The 10,331-nt window shown below is 35.8% G+C and overlaps 2 protein-coding genes across 2 annotated transcripts in view; both read right to left on the reverse strand.

The window, feature by feature from the left end:
• Positions 1 to 10,331, reverse strand: part of LOC107752714 (male-specific lethal 3 homolog) — a gene marked incomplete at its 5' end in the record, with an annotated part of 86,500 nt that overhangs the window by 50,469 nt on the left and 25,700 nt on the right. The window lies entirely within an intron of this gene.
• LOC107752711 (uncharacterized) lies at positions 3,351 to 6,597 on the reverse strand. Its single transcript, XM_016568734.1, has 3 exons — positions 5,968 to 6,597; positions 5,346 to 5,727; positions 3,351 to 4,028 (listed from the first exon to the last, which is right to left on the reverse strand). Exons 1-3 carry the CDS (start codon positions 6,148 to 6,150, stop codon positions 3,910 to 3,912), a joined length of 684 nt encoding a protein of 227 aa, XP_016424220.1. The 5' UTR covers positions 6,151 to 6,597; the 3' UTR covers positions 3,351 to 3,909.

Genomic DNA, 10,331 nt, shown 5'->3' on the forward strand with positions numbered 1-10,331 from the left:
ATATATATATATGTGACAGTATGGGTGTTGGTCTCCGTTTACTATTGGTTCGTTACGGTCTGTTGAGTGAGCCTATCATGGCTAGAGGTGTATAGTATATGGACATGCCGTGGGGAGAATCGCGTCACGGAGTTACTGCCTTTTCCAGTTCCTCATGCCGAGTGGCATGCGGGAGAGACTAAGTGCTTGGTCCTTATAGCATGTGGGAGAGTAGTTGTATAGTTTCCCATGACTGACGTGTCTGCAGCCCATTCACAGTGTGCACGTTGATTTCCCTCTGGTTTGTCGTGACTGGGATTCCTCGCACCCTAGACGTGTGGCATATGCCATTGATTTAGCGAGGAGGATTCTGTTGCCGGGGCTACCAGTGGTTCGTTCGTTCATTGACCTGCGGAGTACTGCTGTTTTGCTGCTGGTTCGACGTAAATAAGTGTGGAGAGGATTGGCGGTACTTTCATTATTTCATACTGGTTACGCAATAATGGTTAGTGTTATTATATGCGGGTTGATTGAAAGGGAAATTGCTGCCCCGCTATTTTAGAGTGTCTGTGTGTGCGTGTGCAAGGGTAATGTGGTGTTGTCTTTGTTTTCTTTTGTAATTGTATTTTCTTGTTTTCTTTGAAATGTTGTATGGCTTGTTTTCTTTTGTTTAGTTAAGTTTAGTTGATGGTGATATCTTTAATGATTATTTTGTTTTAGTATTGATGTTGTATTTCCTTTGAACTTTGTATTTAATGGTTTCTACGTATGTTTAGTCTTGTTCTTTTTGTTAGGATTTGAGTGTTCAAAAGCAAGGGGGCAGGGTTGACTCATGGGTTATTTTTTGATGTGCTGTGTATGTGCACTGGTGTGTGTGGTGATGTATTGACCGGGTTATTTCTTTCTTTTTTTTTTCTTTACTTAACGAGTGTGCTGGTGTTTGAGTCTCCCCCTGCTGGCCATCCTCAGTCCTAGTGTCGGATTTATTTTTGTTGGTTTGTTTTCCTAAGTCTTGCCCGTGTGATGTACAAATGATTTTGTATCTTTTTTTTTGGGATTATTGTTCAAATGTGAAGTGTTTCTAATGAAGTTTGTACTAGCTAGCGCTGAACTTATCTTTTAACACATTGGTATTTTTGTCGTTTTGTTTGATCAAAGTGTTTTGAATTATTTACTCTATTTTTGTCATCGAATAAAAATGTTAATTTTTTTCATCCACGTCTCTTGTCCTGTAAGGGAAAAATCTGTGAAGCCTATTTAGTGGGTTTTCATGTATACGACGAGGCATATCTTTACGCATTGACACTGGAATAACAATTTGATTGTTTCGCAACAACAAGCCATTACACACACTCAGTTCTGCCCTCATTGGAAGATACTGGTAAAAATTTATTTATAAATATATATATTTACATACGGGTAAAAATGTATAGCCTGAATACACTGTAAGTCGCTTTGGATAAAAATGTCTGCTAAATGCATAAATTATTATTATTAATTAATTAAATTATTAAATTAATTATTAATTAAATTAATTAATTATAAATTATTTGTGGACCATTGGATAACTTGCGTTTTAAACCAATCACAAAGGTCCTGGGTGGCATACAACAGCGGGAGCAGAGTGGAGGGATCTGTATTATTCAATAACCAGACAAGGAACCAATATAAAGAGGTATTACTGGTGCTGGCGTCTTTATTCCACGTGGAACATTCATCATATACAAATTACCACACCTCTCCTTAGCAAATGCACTTAACTTTATACAATCCATTACTGCCACCTAGTGGACTAAACATCCCACTCATTACATCCCTTTTCTTTGAATAAATAACAACATTACATACTTAACAACAGTTCACACTAGACACTAATCCAACACCAAAACAATTAATTGCTCCATTTTACCATTTACAACACATTCATTTTTCAATATCTTTTTTCTTTCTTTTTTTTTTCTCTCTCTCTCTCTCTCTCTCCTCTTTTTTTTTTTTTTTACAAGTCCAGTCTAACAGGTGGTTTTCTAACATGATTATATCTTCGTAAAATTGGACTGTCAGTCTTTGGTACAGATGAAACCAGTTCAGGGGACTGTTCAGAGAGTTGAACCTCAGAAGGAGACTTAGCAACAGGAAGAGACACAGCAACAGAGGGCATTTCTGGAGAAGGTGTCTCAACTTCATGAGAAGTTAGCACATCCAAGGGAGACAGTTCTATATTTGACTTACAGATTTCTGCAGACTTCAGCAAACTTCTCCGATTTCTCCTTAGCACGTGCCCATCCTCTGTTTGAATAAGATATGACCTTGGATTTACTTCTTTTAGAACAACAGCTTTCTTTTTCCATCCTGTTGGCTCCTCAACTCTAACCACATCTTGCTCAGAAAGAGGTATCAGTTGCCGAGATCCCTTATCATAAGATTCTTTACGTTTCCTTTTCTGATGTTGCATCTCCTTCAATATCAAACTTTTGTTTTCTCTTTTAAAGGACAACTTTGGCAATGTGTCACGCAGTTTACGGTTCATCAGTAGTTCGGCAGGAGATAACCCACAACCAAGTGGGGAGGAACGATAACTCAACAATGCCAGATATTCATCCGAATTGCTTGCAGCTGCTTTTTTCAACAGTCTTTTTACAATTTGCACCCCCTTTTCTGCTTTTCCATTTGCCTTTGGATAAAGGGGGCTCGACGTTGTATGCTTAAAGCCATATTGTTCTGCAAACAGTCGGAATTCACGACTACTATACCGAGGACCATTATCACTTTGCACAATGAAGGGAATTCCATGCCTGGCAAAAATGCGTTTCATGTGATTAATCACATCACTCGTTGTTGTATAACGGAGCTGTTCAATTTCAGGATAATTGGAATAGTAATCAATAACTACCAAAAAATCCTTACCATTCAACTGGAACAGATCAGTTCCTACTTTTTGCCATGGTTGAGTAGGCACATCAGCAATCAGCATTGGTTCTTTTGCCAGTTTATAGTGATGACGCAAACAGACATCACACTTACTGATTAATTCCTCAATATGCATATTAATTCCAGGCAAATAAACAGCTTGTCTGGCTCTTTGCTTGCATTTTTCAATACCAAGATACCCTTCATGTATACGACGAAGCATATCTTTACGCATTGACACTGGAATAACAATTCGATTGTTTCGCAACAACAAGCCATTACACACACTCAGTTCTGCCCTCATTGGAAGATACTGTGAGCACTTGCCTTTAATCCATCCTTGTTGAAGAAGAACAATCACTCTCTGCAATTCAACATCCTTAGTCGTTTCCTCCACAATAAGTTTTAACATCTCATCTGAGAATGGTAAAGATGAAATCACTGTACTCACTGTACCTCTCTGACATCGGTGCTCGTGACAGTGCATCAGCCACAATGATATGCTTCCCAGGTGTATACACTAGATTTAAATCATATCTTTGCAATTTCATCATCATGCGTTGAATTCTGGGTGACATATCATTTAAGTTCTTTTGAATTATCGATATTAATGGTTTATGATCTGTCTCTACTGTAAAAGTAGGTAATCCATAAACATATCCATGAAATTTCTCACAGCCAAATAGTACCCCCAAAGTCTCCTTTTCAATTTGAGAGTACCTTTTTTCAGTTTCCGTCAGGGATCGGGAAGCATAGGCCACAGGTTTCCAGGAATCTCCACCAGCCTGAAGAAGCACAGCTCCTAGTCCATCCTGAGAGGCATCTGTAGAGATCTTAATTGGACGAGTGTAATAAAAAAAAATCAGGAACAGGTTCAGAAGTCAGGATCTCTTTTAACCTCCTCCATTCTTGATCATGTACAGAAGACCACACAAACTCTTTGAGATTTTGTAACAATGCTCTCATATGGGTGGTTTTGGCAGATAGATTTGGCAGAAATTTTCCTAGGAAATTTACCATACCTTAGGCACGTAAAACTCCCTTCTTGTCATTAGGTGGAGGCATTTCCAAGAGGGCTTGTACTTTAGCTGGATCTGGTTCCACACCTTTTGCAGACAGCTTGTTACCTAAGAAGGTTATCTCTGTGACTCCAAACAGACACTTTTTCTTGTTCAACTTTAAATCATGCGCTCGAATTCTTTCCATCAGTTTTAATAGTTGCTGATCATGTTGTTCATGAGTGGACCCCCACACCACAAGATCATCAATATATACACGAACACCTTCAAGTCCTTCAATAAGTGTTTCCATTGCGCGATGAAAAATCTCGGGGACTGACTTAATCCCAAATGGAAGACAGAGAAAACAGTATCTTCAATGTGCAATATTTACTACTCTCAGAATTCAATCGGATTTGCCAGAAACCCTGAGACGCATCTAATTTACTAAAAAATCGGGCACCTGACATTTCACTAAGAATCTCTTCACGTGTGGGTATCTGATAGTGTTCTCGTTTGATGTTATCATTAAGATCTTTAGGATCTAGACACATTAGGTCACCATTAGGTTTTTTCACACACGTGATGGAGTTTACCCAATCAGTTGGTTGTTCCATCCTTTGAATGACTCCTAATTGAGTCATACGATCCAATTCTTGCTTCAAGGGCTCTCGCAGAGGGACAGGAACACGTCGAGGAGCATGTATAACAGGTGTAGCGCCATCCTTCAGTTGTATTTTGTAAGAATATGGAAGCGTTCCTTAACCTTTAAAAACAACTGGAAACTGATTGACAATGCCAGTAACACGGTCACAGACTGTCTGGATGACTACATTCTCTTTGTTAACTTGATACACTCGTTTAACCAACTGAAGGTCTTCACATGCTCTATCTCCAAGAAGAGATTCTTGGCCATTGGGAACCACAACAAACATTCAATTTTGTGTCTATCCTTTGACTTGTATCTTCAGTCTACAAATTCCTTGTGTTTCAATTGGTTGTCCGTTATAGGCTTTAAGGGGAACTGTGCGTTTTTGAATTAGGGGTCTTTCTTTCAATGCTTTCACACCTCTGATGTTAATTAAGTTGACCTTAGCACCAGTGTCTAACTTAAAAGGTACTATTGTCCCATTAGCCACAAGAGCAACAATCCACTTAGAGGACTGCACAGAATCCTCAATAGACACACCTTTTTCCTCGCCCGGAGTTGTATCCTCTTCAGAGACCATCTGCATGTAAAAGGAATCACTCAAGGTATAACTATCATCTGGATCCTCCACTACATGTACTCTGTGTTCCGTTTTAAATTCTTTTGACAAGCACATTTTTGCAAAGTGGTTCAGGCCATTACATTTAGAACACCGTTTACCAAATGCTGGACACTGTGTGAACTTATGTTTACTCACACAGCGTTTACAAAGAAATGTTTCATTGTCAGTGCCTCTAAACTTCTTGCATTACCTCGTTTCTTGTCTCTGAAAGATATGGCATCAATAGCTGCAGCTGCATTCAGAGAGGACGTCGCTGAAGAAACATCAAACTGCATCACTTGCTGTCTCGCTAATTCACTGGACTGGCACAATTCAACAGCATGATCCAAGGTGAGTTCAGACTCTCGTAGCAATCTTTCTCGCCCTTTCTTGTCACATATGCCAAAAACAATCTGATCACGAATCATGGAATCTCTTAATTCATTAAAATTACAGGTTTTTGCCTTTATCTTAAGGTCAGTAAGAAAGCAATCAAAAGTCTCTCCTTCATGCTGCATTCGCGTTCGAAATACATATCGCTCATATGTCTCATTCTTCTTTGACAAGCAATGAGCATCAAATTTTTCCAATACCTTATCCAGTTTCTGTAGCAATCTTTCTCGCACTTTCTTGTCACATATGCCAAAAACTATTTGATCACGAATCATGGAATCTCTTAATTCATTAAAATTACAGGTTTTTGTCTTTATCTTAAGGTCGGTAAGAAAGCAATCAAAAGCCTCTCCTTCATGCTGCATTCGCGTTCGAAATACATATCGTTCATTTGTCTCATTCTTCTTTGACAAGCAATGAGTATCAAATTTTCCCAATACCTTATCCAGTTTCTTCTGATCTGCCTCATCTTCAAAATTAAAGGTGTTGTATACTTCCACAGCGTCTACTCCAGCAATAGTAAGTAACAGCAATCTTCCTTTCATCTGCAGCTTCTGCTTGGCCAATAGCTGAAACATACAGCGTAAACTGTTGTTTGAAAGTCCACCAATTTGCGTCAACATTTCCACACAAACTTCAAAGCGCCCGGTGGTTTAATTGCGTCCATGGCGTTCTTCAAACCCCACGCCTGGTACCATGTATTATTCAATAACCAGACAAGAAACCAATATAAAGAGGTATTACTGGTGCTGGCGTCTTCATTCCACGTGGAACATTCATCATATTCAAATTACCACACCTCTCCTTAGCAAATGCACTTAACTTTATACAATCCCATTACTGCCACCTAGTGGACTAAACATCCCACTCATTACAGGATCCACCTATTCATCCCAGCATCCGTTAAACCAGATTGAGGCTTTTTTATTTTTTATTCACCAGAAGAGAGCCAACAAGATTCTTCTACTGTGAGTAATGTTATGTCTGCTAATTTAATTATCTATCCTGGAAAGTTATTTTAATAATAGTTTTCTGAAAAAGAAGCAAAAGTTCTGTTACTTATCTGAAATAAGCTAATGTTGTGAACATACCTTGCTAAATTGAGTATTAAAGTTTAGCCACATGATCTTATGAGAATTCGTATCTATTTTATGTAAAATAGGGCTCTACAAAACGTACAGTTAGGCCTACTTATGTTTGCATAGACACTGAAATATACTGACGTTTACAGCATCTCAGCAATGGCTTATTGACAACATAAATCCTTATGAATATTGCAATCACGGCATTAACATTTTTATATTTCGGTCTGTTCTGTGTGATTTCTGCTGTCAACTCATTTCGAAGAATACAATGTTCAAAAAGACTACAAAACAAATAACATTTATGTAATTATTTAAGTTCCATTTTTAATGAAATATTTATTTTGTTTGCCGTGGGACATAAAAGCCATTTTCTCCAACACGCTGTGACTGACAATAGAACCAATAAAACACACCAAAAACGCAACATAATTACAAGGAATCAATTTTATTCGTGCACTGTAATCCAAGTCTTCTGAATTCATACGACTGCGCATCCGTTAAACCAGATTGAGGCTTTTTTATTTTTTATTCACCAGAAGAGAGCCAACAAGATTCTTCTACTGTGAGTAATGTTATGTCTGCTAATTTAATTATCTATCCTGGAAAGTTATTTTAATAATAGTTTTCTGAAAAAGAAGCAAAAGTTCTGTTACTTATCTGAAATAAGCTAATGTTGTGAACATACCTTGCTAAATTGAGTATTAAAGTTTAGCAACATGATCTTATGAGAATTCGTATCTATTTTATGTAAAATGGGGCTCTACAAAACGTACAGTTAGGCCTACTTATGTTTGCATAGACACTGAAATATACTGACGTTTACAGCATCTCAGCAATGGCTTATTGACAACATAAATCCTTATGAATATTGCAATCACGGCATTAACATTTTTATATTTCGGTCTGTTCTGTGTGATTTCTGCTGTCAACTCATTTCGAAGAATACAATGTTCAAAAAGACTACAAAACAAATAACATTTATGTAATTATTTAAGTTCCATTTTTAATGAAATATTTATTTTGTTTGCCGTGGGACATAAAAGCCATTTTCTCCAACACGCTGTGACTGACAATAGAACCAATAAAACACACCAAAAACGCAACATAATTACAAGGAATCCATTTTATTCGTGCGCTGTAATCCAAGTCTTCTGAATTCATACGACTGCTAAGAACAGACCCAAATTCATCCGTTTATTCAGCGATCTTCATCCATCCTCACCGACCGTATAAACAGCCCGCGGTGACGTGCTCGTTCAAAATTCAAAATTTGCCACTTCAAATAACTACGGCAGTAAAATCGAACGCTCATTGGTCCTCGCCTGCTTCGTCACAGATTAATACAGATAATCTGGATAATATTTCCAGCGATTAACAACTTAAATTCTGCTCTGTACCTCACACAAAACTATTGTATTTCACCTGCGGCTGCAAGGTATCATTTGGACTACTTTTGGTAATGTTTTTGACATTTTTGTAGTAAATCATTGGGATTGCACTTGTCTGTCCATCATGTTTTTATTTATAGCATAACGTTACTGTAAGAAATGGCTGTGGTTAGGTTTAAAGGTAGGAGTGGGATTAGCGACCCAAAATATATTTTTTATAATGCTATGTTGTTACTAAAATGGTAATTTCCTTGCATATTTCTGTCCATTACGTTTCATGTTTTTATATTCGTTATTAAATGGGTATGTTTGGGTTTGGGGGTAGGTTAAGGGGTCTAAAAATCTAAATTGTGTATCGATAAAATGATTTTAAAAAACATTAATTTATATTATATCTTGATGATATAAAAGATTTGTAAATATTTTACGTTTTTAACTGACCAGGCTAAGATTAAACAAGATGTTTGTGGATCAGATTTTTTTTGTTTATTTTCTGTTGTTTTTCTAATAATGTAAGTTATTAATTAATTAACTTTTTACAGTTGTCTTTTCTTTGATTAGCAACGAACACCGTCCTGCAGTGAATGCAATGTTTTCATACTGTGCCCTTTTCTGTGCTTTCCAGACCCTGCCATGCACCCTGCCTCTTCATACAGGCCATCATGATGTCATCTCAGAAGGTAGGCTCATCTTGCAAAAAGGGTTTTCAAATTTGCAGCAGCATATTGCTGACAGGCCAGAAAAAGGGATCAAGGTCACATTATAATGTGATACATTACCAGTTAAAAGTTAAAGTTTCTTAAAGAAGTCTCTTCTGCTCACCAAGCCTGCATTTATTTGATCCAAAGTACAGCAAAAACCGTAAAATAATAAACAGAAATATTTGTAATATTTTGAATAACTGTTTCTATTTGATTATATTTTGAAATGTAATTTATTCCTGTTATTTCAAAGCTGAATTTTTAGCATCATTACTCCAGTCACATGATCCTTCAGAAATCATTCTAATATTCTCATTTGCTGCTCAAAACACATCCAAGCTTTTGAATGGTATAGTGATAAATGCTGATCTTTGGATCTTTCTATTCATCAAAGGATCCTGAAATAAAATGTACTCAACTGTTTTAAATATTGCTAATAATAATAATAATAATAAATGTTTCTTGAGCAGCAAATCAGCATATTAGAATAATTTCTGAAGGATCATGTGACACTGAAGACTGGAGTAGTGATGCTGAAAAATCACAGAAATAAATTACATTTTAAAATATTTTCAAATAGAAAGCAGTTATATTAAATAGTAAAATATTTCACAATATTACTGCTTTTGCTGTACTTAAGATTAAATAAATGCAGGCTTGGTGAGAAGAGACTTTAAAAAAAAAAAATTAATAATCTTACTGTTCAAATACTTTTGACTGGTAGTGTAAGTTTATAGTTTTAACAAGATATTTTTTCACCTTATACAAATATTTTTGTTATTAGGATATACAAAAATATTTTATAGCAGGAAACTTTTCTATACAATTGTGTTTAACCCAAGCATGAAATATAGAAATAATCAAATTGTGTATATCGTGTATTAAAAAATGTCAATGTTGCACACGGAAAAGTAAAAATAAATAAATAAATCTTGACATAAATACATGTGGGAATGAATAAATATATATATAAAAAAAATAATGAATGCATAAATAAATAAACTTAAAAATAAATTTAATTAAATATAAAAATAAATTAAAGAATAAATAAAAGTTAGAATAAAAATAAAATTTAAAAATACAGAAAATAATAAATGAAGAAACAATGTAATAAAAAATAATTCAGGATAAAATTTTATTACAAGTGAATTATATTTGTTTAATCAAATAATTTACTGCTCAAATGCACAGAGGGCAAAAGCTGCTTTAAACGCAAAGGATGCTCACAACAAATTTTGATTTAATTTAGTTAATAGAAGTTAATTGATAAATTAAATCTATTTATGACATTATTTTTGACAGCATCCTCAACAGCATTTTTACACAAGTGCCTAAAACTTTTAACAGTACTGTAGCTTTGCAGGTAGGTTTCTTGAAGCATCTTGGAGACGTGGCCACAGTTCTTCTGGATTTAGTCTGTCTCAGTTTGTTCTGTTTCTTCATGTCATTCTGGATGATGATGAGATCAAATCTGTGTGGAGCACTGGCTGTTGTCAGACTCCTTGTGCAAACAAAAATCTCACTGGATTATTACAATTAATGGCAAAATGAATGTTTGGAAATGTAAACTGATATTTCCCACTGACACACTACAGCAAAAGATAGAAATAACTGACTTAAAACCATTTTT

Source organism: Sinocyclocheilus rhinocerous, unplaced genomic scaffold (genome assembly GCF_001515625.1).
Source record: "Sinocyclocheilus rhinocerous isolate Xijiao unplaced genomic scaffold, SAMN03320098_v1.1 scaffold982, whole genome shotgun sequence".
Lineage (NCBI taxonomy): Eukaryota > Metazoa > Chordata > Actinopteri > Cypriniformes > Cyprinidae > Sinocyclocheilus > Sinocyclocheilus rhinocerous.